The 18,570-nt window shown below is 63.5% G+C and overlaps 2 protein-coding genes across 3 annotated transcripts in view; one reads left to right on the plus strand and one right to left on the minus strand.

The window, feature by feature from the left end:
- Positions 1 to 1,689, plus strand: part of PLPPR3 (phospholipid phosphatase related 3) — an 11,586-nt gene extending 9,897 nt beyond the window's left edge. Inside the window, exon 8 of the mRNA XM_017521341.2 lies at positions 265 to 1,689. Coding sequence (XP_017376830.1) covers positions 265 to 1,590 — 1,326 coding nt within the window. The 3' untranslated portion in view covers positions 1,591 to 1,689. The remainder of the gene's footprint in view (positions 1 to 264) is intronic.
- A 66-nt stretch (positions 1,690 to 1,755) lies between these two features.
- On the minus strand, positions 1,756 to 16,972 carry PTBP1 (polypyrimidine tract binding protein 1). Of its 2 annotated transcripts, XM_017521342.2 has the most exons (15): positions 16,140 to 16,972; positions 14,132 to 14,162; positions 9,898 to 9,973; positions 9,339 to 9,511; positions 9,115 to 9,261; positions 8,851 to 9,021; positions 8,657 to 8,767; positions 8,411 to 8,585; positions 8,037 to 8,114; positions 7,093 to 7,241; positions 5,758 to 5,791; positions 5,204 to 5,296; positions 4,868 to 5,084; positions 3,434 to 3,511; positions 1,756 to 3,362 (listed from the first exon to the last, which is right to left on the minus strand). In XM_017521342.2, exons 1-15 carry the CDS (start codon positions 16,145 to 16,147, stop codon positions 3,230 to 3,232), a joined length of 1,674 nt encoding a protein of 557 aa, XP_017376831.1. In that variant the 5' UTR covers positions 16,148 to 16,972; the 3' UTR covers positions 1,756 to 3,229. The 2 variants fall into 2 exon arrangements, with proteins under 2 accessions (XP_017376831.1, XP_017376832.1); XM_017521343.2 differs by lacking the exon at positions 8,037 to 8,114 and having other exon boundaries at positions 1,831 to 3,362.
- Positions 16,973 to 18,570: the final 1,598 nt, after the last annotated feature.

An 18,570-nucleotide genomic window follows, 5' to 3' on the forward strand; every position in this document is an offset into this window, starting at 1 on the left:
GGAGGCATGGGTGCCCAGGGGTCTGAGGGGGGAGGCATGGGTGCTAATGTGTCTCACTCTTGCAACGGTGGAGTCAGAATCCCATGGGCTCAGACCTGCCAGATGCGCTGGGTAATCGGCAATCTTGAGGCAGGGACTGGTCCCACCCGAGAAGAGCTTGCCCCCACCCACCCCCAGCCCAAGCCCCCCACGGCAGGTCTCACGCTCAGAGGGGAGGAGCCATGTGAGCCCCAGGCCTCACCCCCAGACCCCTCTCTACGCCAGGCCTGCCATGCGGTGGGCAACTTCCAGGCCCCGCCCGCAGAGAAGCCGGCGGCCCCGGCCCCCGCCAAGGACGCGCTGCGGGCCCTGACGCAGCGGGGCCACGACTCGGTTTACCAGCAGAACAAGTCCGTGAGCACCGACGAGCTGGGGCCCCCGGGGCGGCTGGACGGCGCGCCCCGGCCCGTGGTCCGCGAAAAGACGTCGCTGGGCAGCCTGAAGCGCGCCAGCGTGGACGTGGACCTGCTGGCGCCGCGCAGCCCCATGGCCAAGGAGAACATGGTGACCTTCAGCCACACGCTGCCCAGGGCCAGCGCGCCCTCGCTGGACGACCCCGCGCGCCGCCACATGACCATCCACGTCCCGCTGGACGCCTCGCGCTCCAAGCAGCTCATCAGCGAGTGGAAGCAGAAGACCCTGGAGGGCCGCGGCCTGGGGCTGCCCGACGACGCCAGCCCCGGGCACCTGCGCGCGCCCGCCGAGCCCATGGCCGAGGAGGAGGAGGAGGAGGAGGAAGAGGAGGAGGAAGAGGAGGAGGAGGAGGAGGAAGGCCCGGCCCCGCCCTCGCTCTACCCCACCGTGCAGGCGCGGCCGGGGCTGGGGCCGCGGGTCATCCTCCCGCCGCGCGCGGGGCCGCCGCCGCTGGTGCACATCCCCGAGGAGGGCGCGCAGGCGGGGCCCGGCCTGTCCCCCAAGAGCGGCGCCGCGGTGCGCGCCAAGTGGCTCATGGTGGCCGAGAAGGGCGGCGCGGCCGCGGCGCAGCCCCGCGTGGCCAACCCCCCGCGGCTGCTGCAGGTCATCGCCATGTCCAAGGCCCCGGGCGCGCCGGGCCCCAAGGCGGCCCCCGAGACGGCGTCGTCGTCCAGCGCCAGCTCCGACTCCTCGCAGTACCGGTCCCCGTCGGACCGCGACTCCGCCAGCATCGTGACCATCGACGCGCACGCGCCGCACCACCCCGTGGTGCACCTGTCGGCGGCCGGCGCGCCCTGGGAGTGGAAGGCGGCCAAGGCGGAGGCGGACGGCGGCTACGAGCTGGGGGACCTGGCGCGCGGCTTCCGCGGGGGGCCCAAGGCCCCGGGCGCGTCCCCCGGCTCGTCGGTCAGCGACGTGGACCAGGAGGAGCCGCGGTTCGGGGCCGTGGCCACCGTCAACCTGGCCACGGGCGAGGGGCTGCCCCCGCTGGGCGCGGCCGACGGGGCGCTGGGCGCGGGCAGCCGGGAGTCCACGCTGCGGCGCCACGCGGGCGGCCCGGGGCCGGCGGAGCGCGAGGCGGAGGCGGAGGCCGAGGGCTTCTTCCGCAAGATGCAGGCGCGCCGCTTCCCCGACTAGCGCGGCGCGGCCGGGGCCGGGCGTGGGGAGGGGCCGGGGCGGGAGGGGCCGGGGCGGGAGGCGGCACCGATCGCTGATCAATAAAGCAGCAGACACCGAGCTCGGCCTCCTGGTCATTCGCTCGGGCCCGCGCGCGGCCAGCGCACACCACAGCGGAGGCGGGAGGAGGATACAGAAGACGTTTATTCAGAGTCCAGGTACAGACCGGCCGACCCGCCTCTGCGGCGGACGCGGGCCACAAAACGGTTCTCGTCGGGTCTGTCCGCGTCGAGCCCGCGGGGCGGCAGCGGAATGTGCGTGGGGTCCCCGCGGCTCCGCGGTCAATACTGAGCCTGGAACTGCCGCTAGCAAAATATACATCCGCGTCTCCGTAAAAAACCGCGCGCCGCCCCTCGTGTCGCACAACAGGTATAAAAAATTATAAATATTTACACCCTCGTTCCACTCTCCTCGACGGAAAGGGGGATCCCGGGAGCCCCCGGGACAGGCCGCGCGGGGGCGGGGGACGAGCACAGCGAAGTCGAGACCAGCGCCTGCCTCCCGGGTCCCAGCATCAGAGACAGGCAAAAAAACAGAAATGAGACTTTGGTCCAAAATTTGAAGGAAAAAAACCCTGAAGAAGTCTGAGAGCACGTTTTCTAGGCGACTGCAGGTGAAGGCGTGGTGTAAGGCAACCGGCGGCGATGCCAGAGGCGGCGGCGCGCCCGCCCCTTCCCTGAAGCTCGGGGCTCAGATCGGACCAGGGCTCCCCGAGCCCGACCCGCCGGGCGGCCCCGCCTGCTCTCTGGAAACTGGGTCCCGCCTGTGACTGAATGACAAGGAATAAAATAAAACAGCATACAAGGTAATACCACGAGAAAGTTTAGATTACACTCATACCATTGTATCATCTTGCTATAAAAAGTTACTTAAAACTATTTCTTTTGCATATAAATGAAAAAAAGATTAGAATATTTGGTCAACTGGAAATATTGCTAGGCACAGACGTCTGCAACTGCAAAGTATATAATACAGAGATTATGACGAACAGCTCCGCAGCTGAAGGCAGCGGCGGGCACCCTGGGCCAGCGCCTGGGGCAGAGGGGAAGGTCCCGTGGGCAGGGCGGGCGGGCAAAATCACATCACTTGATTAGAGGGCGGGGTTGGGGTGTGGCAGCCACAGCCTGCCACACGCCAGGCACGTGATCCTGCCGGAGCCTGCTGGGCCCCCTGCCTTTCTCTGAAGGGTGACCCCTGCCCCTTGGGACCCCAGGACACCCAGGGTGGGTGCGTGGCCGCAGGAAGGCAGGTTTTTTTTTTTTTTTAAGGCACAAGGAAGCCGAGTCGTGGTTGGGGCGTCCACCCGTAGGCCCCATGCCCGACAGGCCCCACCAAGGCACGGCCCGAGGGTCTGGCCCCGGGTGTGGAGGGCCAGGAGCTCCCGCTGCCACAGTCACCAAGAGCCTGAGCTGTCACCCGTCACCGCAAGGTTAGCAAGGTGAACTAGATTTAATTTTTTTAAAAACAGGTAAACTGATTTCTCTTTAAAAAAATAAAATCTCTGGTCTGTTAAGGTCACTTCAGCTGCTTTTTAAAGTGGCTTTTCTCTGGAATGATGGAAGTTGTCGCCAGGGGGCCCGGCCATGGGGGACTCGTGCCCCTAGATGGTGGACTTGGAGAAGGAGACCCGCAGGTGGTGGCTCTCCCCGAGGTCGTGGTTGTGCAGGTCAATGAGGGCCTGGACCGCCTCCTCCACGGAGCCCATCTGGATTAGCGCCATCTTGCGGTCCTTCCTGCAAGACACGGGGTCAGGCCGGCCACAGGGCAGCTCCCGAGAGCCGGGCACCACCAGCCTCATACTCACTGGAAGAACTTGAATCCTTTGACGACGCCCCCGTTGCTGGAGAAGAGGACCTTGAGATCTTCCTCGGACACTGAGGGCCTGTGGAAGGAGAGAGGAATGAGCCCAACGCTTTCTCCAGACTACAGATCTCAGAGCGGCTAGGGAAGGTACGGGGGGGGGGGGCCTTTTAGGGGCCCAGAAACGGGGCATCAAACCATGTCCGTAAAGGTCTGAAGCAGCTTCTACCAAAACCAGGTACCTGCAGGTCTGCAGAAACACCACCAGGTTCCTCCACTATTATTACTGTTGAGACAGAGTCTCATTCTGTCACCAGGCGGGAACGCAGTGGTGCAATCTCAGCTCCCTGGTTCAAGTGATTCTCCTGCCCGGGCCTCCCGAGTAGCTGGGACTACAGGCATTCGCCACCACACCCAGCTTATTTTTGTTTTTAAGGAGAGCGGGGTTTCACCATGTTGGCCAGGATGGTCTCAATCTCCTGACCTCACGATTCACCCACCTCGGCATCCCAAAGTGCTGGATTGCAGACGTGAGCCACCACGCCCGGCCTAATTTTAGGAGGCAGGATCTCACTCACGCAGGCTGGAGTTCAGTGACACCTTCACAGGCCACTGCACCCCTGACCTCATCAGCACTAGTTCTACCCACCTCGGCCTCCCAAAGTGCTGGGATTCCAGGCATAAGCCACAGCGCCCGGCCTAATTTTTCTTTTTGTAGGGATGAGGGTCTCACTGTGTTGCCCAGGCTGGTCTCAAACCCCTGACTGAAGAAATCCCACCGTGGCGTCTCAAAATACTGTGATTACAGACACCATCCACTTTGCCAGGCCCCTCTAACATGTTAAATGTAAAAGGGCTTCCTACAGGTTGAACGGTACTTCTGACATGCTTGGGGTCAGATGTACTTCCATTTCCTAGCATTTGCATTATACATTTTTTAGAGACAGGGTCTTGGTCTTAATCGGTCACCCAGCCTAGAATCACGGCTCACGGCAACCTCAACCTCCTGAGCTCAAAGTGAGCCCTGCCACCTCAGCCTCCCAAATAGCTGGGACCTGAGACCTGCACCACCACTTCCGGATAATTTCAACCAATCTTCCCTGTAAGAGACAGAGGCCTCACTTTCCTGCTCAGGCCAGTCTTGAACCCTGCACGGCACACAGGGCTGGGATTGTACAGGTATGTGTTACATGTTCTCACAGCAGAGCATCATCTCCCTAAGCCAAAACCCCAAACCCCCAAATCCCCAGTGCTCCAATGATCCTCTTTTGAGCATCCCTCACGCTCAGGCTTCAGGCCTTGGAGTCCTTCAAGTTTTGGATGAGAGGTACCCAACATGCACTCTGGAAACCCCGAATTCCAGGCACTGACCCAGCAAGACAGCCAAGCAGAGCCCCCACATGAACCCAGCCCTGTGCGCACCCAGCCCGGCACTCACGGGATGTTGGAGAGGTGCAGGGTGGCCGAGGGCGGGAATATGTTCTGGAAGTTCTTGGAGCCTGGCTTCTTGAAGCGGTGCAGGGGCGAGTTGCCATAGTCCTTGGTCAGGCCCTGGTCCTCCTGGCCCTCACGGGGAAGCTGCACGTTCTGATGCTTTGAGAGCGTGATGCGGATGGGCTTCCCGTGCAGCTTGTGCCCGTTCAGGTGGCTCATGGCTGGAGACAGTGGCACTCATGTGACCAAGCGCCCGAAAGGGAGTGTGGCCCGAGGCCCCCCCCCCCACCTCTTACCCAGCTGGGCCGCCCCCACCTCACAGGGCACCCTGGCCTCTTACCCAGCTGGGCCTGGTTGCCGTCCGCCATCTGCACGAGGGCATTCTCCTTCTTATTGAACAGGATCTTTACGCGCTGCACGTCGCCGTAGACGCCTTCAAAAGCCCAGGGACAGGGCCTGAGTCGCCTGCTGCCTGCCCCTCCCATGTCCCCGTCAGCCCCGAGATCCCACGCACCCCCACAAGGCCCGGCTCAGCCCGGCCGGGTTTGCTTTTCGGCCACTGCGGAGCTGCGTCTCGCAGCCACAGGGACGCTAGCGGGAGCAGCTCCGTTGAGCAAAGTCATAGCATCCAGGACAGGTAGGCTACCAGCGGTGGCCACGGGAGCATGCCGCCGACAGGTCTAGCTCTCTGAAAAGCATGCAGGGCGATAAACCATGCGTACATATCTACGGGACCAAATAAAATACGCAAACCGAAAGCAAACCATAAAACGAGGCAGATGCCGCGGTGACAGCATCAGAGTGCCAAACCGCAAACTCATAATAGGTCTCAGGGCATAAACATCATCTCAATTAAATGAAAACAAGGTAATAAAAGTGTGAATGATAACATACCGAAAAGAATAAAGAGGCTTTGGGGTGTGACTCTCTTTAGAGACAGCAGAGCAAGGCAGCGGAGGGACAGGGGAGAGGGAGAGGTCAAGGGGGGCGAGTTGCCAATCGTCCACACGAGGAAGACAGTCCCCGCAGGCGTGCAGTGGTTGATGGATGATGAAGTTGTCAGGATGTTAATATTCAAGGGCAGGTTGGTTTCCGGAGAGCAGGGTTTGAGGGGGAATTTTTGTTTTTTATTTGTTTATGTTTTTGTTTGGTTTCAAGCAACAACAGGAAGCAGAAGTACCGTGCAGTCAGTTGGCAAAGAAATTCCGGATCAGGGCAAGAAAAAAAATTGGGAAAGGGGAAGGGGAGAAAAGAAAAAAAGTAGCAAAAAAACACAGGTCAGTAAATACATAAGAAAATCAGGTAGTGTTCCATCAGCCACACCACACACATTCCAGTTACAGGTTTACCGCGAGGGGCACACGGTAAGAAAAGCACCTTCACTCACACGCCGGCGGGGACAGCACTGCTGAGGGGCTCCCAGAAGCCAGACCCCAACCAAGCCCCCCAGGAGGCCACGCCAGTGCAGGCGCCGCTCCACCCTGGCCACCTCTGCCAGGCCCCGCAGCAGCACTGTCTCCCGCAGCCGTGGCATTAAGTCTCTAACGACGATTACACAGGCGTGAAGGAGATCGAGTCTGTTAGTGCTCGGCCTTGCTATGGGTCCTCTAGCTCAGGAGGAGCTGGAGGGACTGTGCCCGGCTCGCGGTGACAGGCAGAGGCAGGGAGTGCGTCCTGTGCCCCCGCGAGGGAGGGCCAGGGTGGGCACTGCCTGAGGAAGCCACAGGAGGTGCCAGAATAACAGAACAGCCCGAAATGCTGATTCCATGGGGGTCCCATCCATCAGGAGTTACGTATTTTGAGCCTCATTTCACCCAAGCTCTCCCCGAGGGGCTTTTAACCATTCTGACCAGTAACAGATTCAGGAGTTAAGTGACAGGTCCACACCCCACACGCTAACCGTGCGAGCCCCGCCGGCCAGCAGGACAGCCTGCAGGGGCTTTCCAAAGTGCACCTGCTCGGCTCCAAGTAACTTAGACTGCCTTTGGGAAACAAAGGATTTCCTTCTGTGTATCAGGGAATTGAAAGCGCAAACCAAGATGTTAATGAAGGAAAATGGGAAAACTCAAAGCCATCTTGGGAGAGGAGGTCTCGAGCGCTGTAGCGGAGGGGCTGCGGGAGCGGAGGAGCAGAAACAGCGAGGGGCGGCGCTGCTCCCGGACCCAGGACCGCGCACAACACCCCTTGCTCGCTCTTCCGGGAGGAACGGCGTGGAGGAGGCCCACGTACCTCTGGGTTGAGGTTGCTGACCAGCAACACGGAATTTCCTGCCCCAGCCAGGCCCGGAATGGCGATCCGGCCCGCCGCCGCAGCCGCCGCCGCCGCCGAGGGGATGGCCAGGGGGGCCAGGGCTCCGTGGACGTTGGGAACAGACAGGCCTGGAAAGACAGGAGGGGAGATGAACAGCGGCGCCCCCCCTCCACCGCGGAGCGGGAGACGCAGACACTCCCATCCTCATGCACCAAGGAGCCGCGCGGGAAGCGGCTCGGGCTCGGGCCCTGCCCCGGGCGCCTGCGGGGTCGCCCGACCCCCGCACAGCCACCAGCTGGCTCCTGCACCAGCGCCCGCCTCTCCTCTCGGCACCGGCCGCGCCGGGCTCGCGCTCGGGCTCCTCCGCATGCGCCCACAGCACAGAAAGCTCCGGCTCCGCCAGCACAGACACGGCGGGGCCACCGCGCATGCCGGCCCACGCCTCCATGCAGACAGGGCTGCGGGGCGCGCGCGCTGCTCCGTCCACGGCCAGCACTCGGCGGCCCGGTCCCAGAAGGGAAGCAGGAGGGCGGCCAGCACACACGTCCCGCCGCCGGTCATGCTCCTCAGCCTCGGGCGCGCGCTTACCAGGCCACTCAAATTCAACTACTAGGGACACATCCCTCCAACCACTGGCCGTCCTGACGCTCGCCCGGAGGTGCTTGAAGGGAACCAGACCACAAAGACTGCGCGGTTAGTGGCTGCTGGCTGGCGCCGTCCACACGCGGGCCTCCACAGCCCTGTCCTACCACTGCCCTGTCCAAGCCTGCTCTGTGGACGTGGCGTCCCCTCTCCCGGGAAGGGCCCCTGACCTGGCACTCGAGTGCCCAGTCTGCCCAGGCTGCCACCGTGGACGCGGAGCTGCCTGGGAAGGTGGTGTGGGCATGCAGTCGCTGGGGAACCAAGACCAAGCGTTTGAATACCTGCAGCTTGAGGAATGGCAAAGGTGGGAGGGAAACCAGCTCCTGCATACGGAGAGGCTGAGATTATACCAGGTGCACCTAGAAATAAATGAGACACTAATCATCGCACCCACCACCTCCACCGCGAGCGGGCACTGTGCTGCGGGACGGGCCCCAACCCGGCTGGCGGGCGGCCCCAGAAGAGCCTTCGCGGGCAGATCCGCTGCTCTAGGGGGCCAGGGTCCCGACGTGGGGGCACCGGACCGTGCTGTGCTGGCCGTGCAGAGAGCAGCAGGCGCATCTCCCTGGTGCAGGGCCCGGGCGCGGGGGCTCCACACTGAGCGACCTCTACAGAGCACTCCGCACACCTGGCACCGCGCCAGGCAGCCCCTTACCGAAGGCCGCGGCCATGGTCTGGTCCAGCGAGGGCTGGCTGTCCCCGGAGGGCAGGTCTGGGCGTGTGTAGTCCCGGCTCTTGTCGTTGTTGTACTTGACATTGAGGCTGGTGAGCTTGGAGAAGTCGATGCGCAGCGTGCAGCAGGCGTTGTAGATGTTCTGCCCGTCCAGAGACTGAGGAGGAGGCAGCGTGAGCCACAGCGGGCCAGGGCCAGGGCGGGCGCCGGCCCAGGAGCCCCACTCACCAGCTTGGCGTGCTGGGCGCTCACAGGGTCCGCGTACTGCAGCAGGGCCTGGAACTGGTTGTTCTTGGTGAAGGTGATGATCTTCAACACCGTGCCGAACTTAGAGAAAATCTGCAGGGGCCCAGGCCACACCGTGAGCTCCAGCCCTGCCCGGCCCACCCCACGCTGCCCTGACAGTGACGGGGCCACCTGACCTGGTGCAGCACGTCCAGGGTCACCGGGTAGAAGAGGTTCTCCACGATGATCCTCAGCACGGGGCTCTGCCCGGCCATCACCATCCCCGCATCCACGGCCGCCGCCGACGCAGCCAAGGCCAGGTTCCCCGACTGGACCGAGTTCACAGCCTGCAGGGCCGCCTGGGCGCGCTGTGGGAGGCACTGCCGTGAGTGAGGCCCTGACCCCCATGGCCCGGCCCACCCACGAGGCCCCAGGCTGGTGGGGTCCGCGCAGCCACGCACCGCCTGGTTGGGAGAGCTGTCGGTCTTCAGCTCCTTGTGGTTGGAGAACTGGATGTAGATGGGCTGGCCGCGCAGCACGGGCGTCACGGAGGTGTAGTAGTTTACCATGGTGTTGGCAGCCTCCTCCGTGTTCATCTCGATGAAGGCCTGGGGGGGACACAGTGAGCACCGGGCCCTCCTTGTCCCCACCTGCACCCACCTGTGGTGCCCCAGGGTTCAGGTACCTGGTTTTTCCCCTTCAACATCAGGAGATTAGTGACCTTCCCAAAGGGCAGCCCCAGGGAAATGACCTCCCCTTCAGTGACATCGATGGGGAGCTTCCGAATGTGGATCACTCTGGAGGGGACGCCGGCACTTCTGCTGTCGCCTTTGAACTTCTTGCTATCATTTCCATTTGCTGAAAACGGAGTGCCGTGAGACGCAGGTACCAGCTCGCAGGAGTGACCCCTGCAAAGGTCCCCACTGACCCCCAGAGCCCTGCCTGCTACACAGCCCAACTCCGGGCCCCAGGAGGCTGTGTGTGAACCAGCAGCACAAAGCCGAGGCCAGCATGGTCAGGTCTCCTGCTCCTTCCCGGCAACACCCCACAGGTCCAAGTGCCAGCCTGGACCACCCAGCGCCTCCCCGGAATTCTCTGCAGCAGAGAACTTCACACGGGACCTGCGGTGGGGACCACGGGCCTCTGCAGGTACAGATGGAAGGGAGAATCCCAGAACAAGAATGTAACCTTGTTCTGGGGGAAAGACACCCACGGGCCTTGCCCTGGGACAAGTCGGACATTACCTGCAGACGCTGAGTTGCTGCTCATGATAAACGGTCCGTTGGTGACACAAGTAGAGAAAAGCTCGTCAGATCCCCGCTGCAAGACCAGGGACGAGGGTGAGCTGCACTTCCCACCAGGCCAGGCAGCCCCCACCCCACCCCCACACTTCCAGGGCAGGGCGCCTCCCAGCGCAGACCCCGGCTGTGTCCAGAAACACCCCCAGCCCAGACACGCCAGCACCCCACAGTCCCACAATCCCAAGACATCACTCCTCTCTCCAAATTCTGGAAGCCCTGGGGCACTCCGTATAGGGTGGGGAGGATCTCAGCTACTGAAAGCATGGAGTACACCACCCCACAGCCAACTCCGCTGTGGACATGGCCTCACCGAGCTGCTGGCCGCCCTGGACACAACGCCTGGGGCCTCAGCCACCCGTCAGGAGGGAGGGGACCTGCTCCACGGAGCCAACCTCCCCAGCAGCAAAAGACAGGCCCCCGCATGGCAGGACGGGCAGCTGTCCTCATTCCCGGCGGCCTCGCAGAACGAAACCAGTGCCGCCTCCTGTGCTCTTGCAAGAGCCTCTCTGGTTCCAGCCACCCGAGGAAACCCGACCCCCGCCTCGGCGCACCCAAGGACTAGGGACAGGGCCTCTCCGTGCAGTCATCTGTATGGCCAGGGGAGCGCTACAGTGGCCCCATAACTTCTGACCTGACCACACTCTCTCCAAAGACCATCCGTTCACTTGTCATTTCTAAGTGAATCAACTCCTCGGAAGAATTACACCAGACTGATCCTAGGCTCAGGAGGGTGGACAGCCCCGCCTGCTGCAAGGACTAAAGACACACGCGTTTATTCAAAAAGTGAAATCGGAGCAGACGCTGGTTACCGCCCTTAGTTACACAGAAAACAAAGCTCGGGTCTGAGGACCTTGGAGCTCAGGCGCTTGGCCTGCACAGCCGGCCTGAGGGCAGCGCCCAGGACCCCAGGCAGGGCCATCCTGGTGAACAGAGGAGCGCCTCCATCTCCCGACCCAGGCGCCAGGCCAAGAGCCTGCCCCCACCTGCTGAGGGGCCCAGGGCCACGGCATCAGAAGGAACCAGTGGAGATCCTGCCCTGTCCCCAGACGGCCTCAGCTCCACACACCCCCATGCCTGGTCGAGGAACTGACCCCAAGTTGCCCTCCCCACACGTGCCTCTCTGGATGGTCTTAAGGCTACTTCCCTCCACCCACACTCAGCTCCAGACCTGCCCTGGCCCCCATCGGGCTCTTCTGTGGCCCTGGCTCAAGAACTCTTGGAAGGAAGGCTCCATGACAGCCTGCAGAGCCCCCAGTACCTGCCCAAAGAGGATGGGAAGGACCTGATGACCAGACCTGTAACTGCTGCCCTGAGACCCCAGGCCAATCCCACAAGCACCCAGGGTGTCACCAAACAAGCAATCGAGAAGCCACAGAGCTGGAACCAGAATCGCTCAGGTCCCGCGGGCCCTGCACCCACCCAAATGACGCTGTCAGTCCCCCAGGCTTCCAGCGTCAGGGCAGCCCTGACGCTCCGGCCAGACACAAGCCAAATGCTGAAAACAGACCCTGGAGCCCTCTCCTTGCCGTCTGTGAGCAAGAGGTGGGGCTGTGCAGTCACAGGAGAAAGGGTTCAGAGCCAGCGGCCTCAGGTGGAAACCATGCCATCGGAAAACACAGGTGTGCCAGGACGGGGAGGCAGGGTGCACCTGAGACGCAGACACAGAGCCTCCACCGCCACCCCCACAGGAAGTCGCTCCTGCCTCCCCTCCCCCCAGCTCACAGGCTGGAGAGCCCAGAAGCCGACTCTCTAGGACACCAGGGCTGGTCCTCCTCAAGCTGGACGGTGGCCAGGCGCCCATGCGGTTCCCATGTGCCGGCTGCACAGACCTTAAAAAGGGCATCTTAGACCCTGTCTTTCGCTGGAGTGGCAGGCGGGACTGAGTTTTCTGAGCGGATTCTTGGCCGCCTGCCCGAGCCCTAATCTCATTCCCATGGGCCAGTGGCCTGGCATGCACACAACCGTCTGTGGCAAACTCCACGCCCGCCTGGGCGCCCCGGCAGAACGGGAGAGATACCTGCAGGCTCCACAGGGCAGCAACCAGGAGACAGGAGCTGGGCTGGCGCTGGTGAGGCCCCCACTGCCTTCACAGCCAGGCCACCAGGCACCCCAGGAGGGCCCCTTCAGGGCACCTGTCCCGAAGCACACGGAATGACAGGACTTCCCAGTCTGCAGCTGGGGCCCCGCAGCATGGGCCCTGGGCCCTTGCGGTCTTTCCACACTCAACAGGAGCTTGCTCTGTCCTGGGCTGAAGGGCAGCGTGGCCAGGTGTGCACCCAGGTCAGCCAAGGCCTCCCTGATAGTAGTGGGGGTGAGCACCTGGGTCTGGACTCAGCCCCGCCCACCTACCAGGGCCTGCACCCAGCAGAGGCCCTCACCCTGCCCTGTGGCAGCCACTCCTCCCTGCACCAGAGCCCGAAGGCCATCTTGTCCTGGCTGGGCTTCGACATCCCAGCCCAGCCAACAAGCCCCCTAGGAACACAAGGGGAGGGCTCCAGGACCGCTGAAGGGAAGCCGAGGGAAGCTCTGGCTGGAAAGCGGCCCCACAGAAGCAGGGAAGAGGATGCCTGCCAGCCAAACACATCCAGGGATTGTTGCAAGCGCTTTAGATGAAAGTCCTCTCCCTCCTCCCACACTGAACAAACAGGTTTTATCTGCAGGAAGATCAGGACAGGCAGCGTGTAAAGACAGCAGTCCACTTGGAAAACCGAAACCTGGCCCAGGCACGACCGCTGACTGACCAGAAACCAGCCGGAGGCTTGCTCAGAACACCACCATCCGGGGCTCGCCTTGCAGGACACTCTTGGGGGACAAGCTCTGAAGTTGGAAGCCCCCTCAACACACAACCACCAGCAGAATCGTTAACCACCTACCCCAGGCCAAGCCGGGACCACAGGTCCGCCCGAAAACCGCTGGCCTCCCCAGGACCTTACTCTCCGGGTCTGACCCCGTCCTCACAGGCTCGGAGCTGGCCTAACCTCTATGGGGAAGCAGCGCCCCTTCCTTCTGGCCCTGGCCGCAGCACCTCCACTTTCTCTCACCCCAAACATCTGATAGTTTGCTGCTGTGTTACCCAAACGACATGAAGATGCTTAATGTCAGCCGGGCGCGGTGGCCGACGCCTGTCATCCCAGCACTACAGGAGGCAGAGGCTGGCAGGTCATGTCAAGTCAGAAGTTCTAGACCAGCCTGGCCAACATATTGAAACCCCATCTTACTAAAAAACATACAAAGAAAAATTAGCCAGGCATGGGGGCAGGACGCCTATAATCCCAACCTACTCTGGAAATTGAGGCAGGAGAATCACTTGAACCCAGAAGATGGAGGTTGCAGTGAGCAGAGACCACACCACTGCACTCCAACCTGCATAAGAGAAAGAAAATCCAGGCCGGGCGCGGTGGCTCACGCCTGTCATCCCAGCACTTTGGGAGGCCGAGGCGGGTGGATCACGAGGTCGAGAGATCTAGACCATCCTGGTCAACATGGTGAAACCCTGTCTCTACTAAAAATACAAAAAATTAGCTGGGCATGGTGGTGCGTGCCTGTAATCCCAGCTACTCGGGAGGCTGAGGCAGGAGAATTGCCTGAACCCAGGAGGCGGAGGTTGTGGTGAGCCGAGATCACGCCATTGCACTCCAGCCTGGGTAACAAGAGCGAAACTCCATCTCAAAAAAAAAAAAAAAAAAAGAGAAAGAGAATCCATCCTACAAAAAAAAAAACTTAATGTCAAAAGCGACCTCTAAACACCCCTCCTAGGCACTGGGGTCTGCCCAGTCCCCTCCACAGCCAGAGAGCTTGTTTCCTATCAAAACCAAGCCTCTCCCTGGCAACCACGACATGAGAGATCCCACTAGATGGCACAACTTCAGGCTTTAAGGGGCAGAAGAGGCTCCAAAGGCAGGCCTGGGGCAGGCAGAGCCCCTGCCGATGTCGGCGGTAGCTTTAGAGCGGCTCAGATTCTTCTGAGTGGCCACCAAATCCAAGCCACCCAAAACTCAGGGCACCCAGAACCCAGGGCTCAAACCCTACCACCCAAATCCGGATTGCAGGCCAAGGCAGTGTGCCCTTAGAACGGAACGGCGCTCTCCGGGCAGCGCGGCAGAGCTGGCAGGGTGGCCCCGGCGTCAGCGCAAGGTCAGAGGAGCACAAGCAAGAAGCAAAGTTGAGAAGTGCCTACCTTTGTACCAACTGCTATATCTGGGACAATGCTGTGGAGAGAGAGAAAGGAGACAGTGTTAGCCAGGAGTGCCACTCAGCAGGCAGGAGGGCCGCCAGGGCCGGCTGTCCCCACAGCTCCCTCTGGCTGCATGAGGCCCCACTACAGACAGCTCGGAAGAGCAGGGAAGTGAACTGTCCGCTGGCCTGCAACTTGAAAAAGGGCCACCATTGACCTTTGGCACCCCTCCCTCCCAGCAGGACCCCAGGCCCCAGGTCCCAAGACAAAAACACTTTCTTGGGACCAGGCGAGGGAGGGGGCTAACGCCAATAATCCCAGCACTTTGAGGCCACGGCAGGCGGATCACCTGAGGTCGGGAGTTCGAGACCAGCATGAACACGGAGAAACCCAGTCTCTACCAAAAACACACAATTATCCGGGTGTGGTGGCACACGCCAGTAATCTCGCCATTGAACACTCCGGCCTGGGCACCAAGAGCGAAACTCCGTCTCCAGAAAACACAAAGCCACCGCTCTTGGAAGCCCCAAGGGATGCTAGATGGCCGCGTGCGAGCTCAGGGCTATCATGGAAACGCGGGGAGACGCTGAAGCCGGCCAACGCGGCCTGGGCCGGACTTTCCGCCGGGGCGGGGGTGGCCCGAGAGTGCCTCTCAGCAGAGTGGGGCCAGGTCCACCGAACAGGGCGGGTGGCGGCCGTGGAAGCCGCCAGTAAAAATTAACAGACCGACCAGAACACGGCCCCGGTTACTGATCAACCCGAGCCCCACCCGACCCGACTCTCCCTCCCCAGGACGCCCCGCGGGGAAGGTGGAAGGAAGGCGGGCAGCCGGGGGCCCTCCCTTCAGCCCGGGCCGGCTCCTGACCCAACCGAGCTCCCGGCGGCTTCCACGGGGCCCCTGCACCTCCAGGGGGGCCTCAGTGACTCGGACCGCGGGTCCGGGGGCGCAGCCCGGGCCTCGAGCCTCCCTCCGGGAGCGTGCGACCCCCAAGCCCGCGGGGCCGGGACCCACCTGCTCCCGCGCGTCCTAAGGGGGCCAGACCCGCCCCAGGGCTGCGCCTCTGCGCCGGGACACAAAGGGCCACACGGGCCCGTTCCCAGCGCGCTTTCCCCGGCGACGGAGCCGAGGAAGCGCTTCCCGGAAGGGCGGGAAGGAGCCGAAGTCTCCGCCGCCCGCCTCTCCGCTCCCCAGTCCCGGGGAGGAGCGCGCAGGACGCGCTCGGCGGACGCGGGCTCAGGAGGGGGCTCCCGCCACCGCCGGGGCAAGGCCCGCCCGCTCCGCCGCCCGCAGGGGCCGCCCCGAGCGCGGGAAGACCCCTGCCCAGGACGGCGAGTCCCCGGAGAGGCCCCTCCGGCCCCGAGGCGGAGGACAGGCCCCCGGGCGGCCGCCTTCCTCCCGACATCACCGGAACCCCGCGGCCGCGGCCGGGATCGCGGCGGGCAGGGCGGGGAACGCACAGGCTCCGGCTTTCCCTCCCCGCGGCCGCCCCGGCCCCGCCCGCGCTTCCGGGGCTGCGCCCAGGGCAGGGTCCTGGCGGCGGGAAAGGCGCGCGCCCCCGAGGGGCGGCCGCGCACGCGCGCTGAGGCCAGCGGGGACGCGCGTCGGTCTACGCAGGCGCACGAGGGGCGCGGACGGGAGGCGGGAAGGGCCAGCCCGGCGCGCGAGGGCCGGACGGGAAGCGGGAAGGGGCGCGCGCCGCCGAGGCGGGGCAAACGCGAAGCGCCGGGGCCGCGCGCGGAGGGGGAGGGGCGCGGGCTGCCGCGTGCGCTCGGGACCGGGCGTGCGGGGGGCGGAAGCGGGCCTGGAGTGAGACGGGGACGCGGCCAGACCCCCCGGGAAGCCCCCAGCCCGCCCCGCGCCCGCGCCCGCCACGCGGAGGGGGAGGGGAACGCCCGCAGCCCCCTCCTGCCCGGGCGGCGGCGGGATCGGTTCCGGGGAGGCCGGCGCGGCGACCGGGGCAGGGCTGCGGCGCGGAGAGGGCGGCGGGGCGCGGGGCGAGATGCGACTCACCCGTCCATGGCACACAGAGCAGACCCGCGGGGGACGGAGTGGAGGCGCCGGAATAGCAGGAACCGACCCAACGGCTCCGAGTTATAGACTCACAAAATGGCGGAGACGCCCGCACACGTCCCCCGCGCGCGCTGCCCATTGGCTCCCGCCGCAGCCCAGGGGCGGGGAGAGCCCCGCGAGCCCCCGCCAGCGTCTCCGAATGGCCAGAAGGCCGCTCGGGGGCGGGACCCAGGGAAATCGCAGGCGCCTATTGGTGGAGGTGATCATTCGTCAAGGCTGAAGGCGGAAACGGCCTGTAGAGTCGGGGGAACGCGGAGGAGGTGGGAGCACGTGACGGCGTCTGAGCCACTCAGCGAGCTGTCGTCTGGCGCGTGGCTTTGCGGGAGACGCCATCTTGAGAGTGGGTACGTGGCGAGTCAGGCGGCGGGAAGCGTGCTTGGCCCAGGCTGCCGCCATATTGCAAGTGGGCAGGAGCCGCCCTCCTGGACCTTGAGGGCAAAGGGAGTCGCGTCGCCATCTTGGAATCGGGCAGGAAACCCGCAGGGCTCCATATTGCTTGTGGGCACGTGGCCAAAAAGCCCGATTCAAGCTAAGCGCTCGCATCTAGGCGATCGCTTGCGCAGGGGAAAGCCGCGTCGCGTTCCTGACACGCAAGGGCTGTTTCCACAGTGGCCACGGAGACTGCGGGCACGACATGATCTGGGGTCATCCCGGATCGTCCATTGTTCGTCCTGGAACAGCGAAGCTGGCCTGCGGAGACGGGGAGGCTGAGGCCCGGGCCCCGCACAGTCCGCGGCCGCTCGCCTACAGCTGGGGAAACTGAGGCCTGGACCTTGCACAGTGGGCGGCTGCTCGCCTACAGCTGGGGAAACTGAGGCCTGGGCCCCACACAGTCCGCGGCCGCTCGCCTACAGCTGGGGAAACTGAGGCCTGGACCTTGCAGAGTGGGCGGCAGCCCGCCTAAAGCTGGGGAAACTGAGGCCCGGGCCCCGCACAGTCCGCGGCCGCTCGCCTACAGTTGGAGAAACGAGAAACTGAGGCCCCAGCCCCACACAGTGGCTGCTGCCCTCCTACAGCTAGGGAAACTGAGGCCTGGACCTCGCACAGTGGGCGGCCTCCCGACCTACAGCTGGGGAAACTGAGCCCTGGACCTTGTACAGTCCATGGCCAACGGCCTTCAGCTAGGGAAACTGAGGCCCAGGCCACACAGTCTGCAGCCGCTCACCTACCTCTGGGGAAACTGAGGCCCAGGCCTCATACAGTCCACCACCGCCCAACCTACAGCTGGGGAAACTGACCCTCAACCTTGTGCAGTCTGCGGCTGCCTGACCTACAACTGGAGAAACCAAGGCTCGGGCCAGACACAGTCCACGGCCACCCGCCTACAGCTGGGGAGACTGAGGCCCGGGCCTCACACAGTCCATGGGTGACCACACAGCTGGGGAAACTGAGGCCTGGACCTCTTGTACAGTCTGAGGCTGCCTGCCTACGGCTGGGGAAACTGAGGGCCAGGCCCTGCAGGGCCACCAGGAGCAGCCGAGCCCCTCCTCACGGGCCACCATCCCAGCAGCAGAAAATACCCCGAACTAATGTTTCCAGGAGCGCTGCTTGCATTAAGAGTCGGACAGGGCTGGGCCAGCAGGTTGGGAGCCGTCGTGGGCGAGTGGGTGACCCCCGGCCCTCCATACCCGGGACCCACACGGAGCTGCGTTTGGAAGCCCCAGGTGGTGGCCCGGACTAGGCAGTCCCTAAACAGAGTTATCGGGATTTAGTCCATGCTGAAAGGGGTTTTTCATTAGCACCACCTACAGAGGAAGAAGACAGGACATTCCTCTTGTTTCCCCAAACCCAGGCGAGCCCAGCACCCGGCCTCTCCAGCGTGTTTTCCCTCCGGCAGTGCTGCGTGGAGTCAGGCCGGAACCTGGCGCGGGCCCAGTAGCCTTGGAGCCCCGCCGGGCGTCCAATGCCAGAGGATTCCAGCCGGGATTAGGGGTGGCTGCTGAGTTCCATGGAGGCCTGGCACGTTGAGGTCCTTTGGCCTGAGCCAGCCGGTCCACAGAACCATCTGCAGCCAGGGTCACTCATCAGGAATGTCCTGGTGGACCTGGGGCAAGCCCAGTGCGTTCCTGTGGATCTGCTCGCCTGTGACTCCCATCGTCACACCACCAGGGCCAGCCGCCCCTGTCTGTTCTTGGGGTGCCCTGGGTGGACCCCACCCTGAGAGCAGACGGGCAGGGGCCTGAGGCCTGAGTGGCAGCTGACAGCGGGAGAGACCACCAGGTTCCAAGCACCGGTCTAACCCAGTGGAATCGTGTTAAAACTCACTTCCGATCGTGCCCCGCCCAAGGCTCCTGTCTTGCCCAAAGCCACCCTGCTACCCAGCAGGCCGGCGTCACCACCCACTGGTCCATGTCCTTTTTTTTTTTTTTTT

This window comes from Cebus imitator, unplaced genomic scaffold (assembly GCF_001604975.1).
Source record: "Cebus imitator isolate Cc_AM_T3 unplaced genomic scaffold, Cebus_imitator-1.0 Scaffold1071, whole genome shotgun sequence".
Lineage (NCBI taxonomy): Eukaryota > Metazoa > Chordata > Mammalia > Primates > Cebidae > Cebus > Cebus imitator.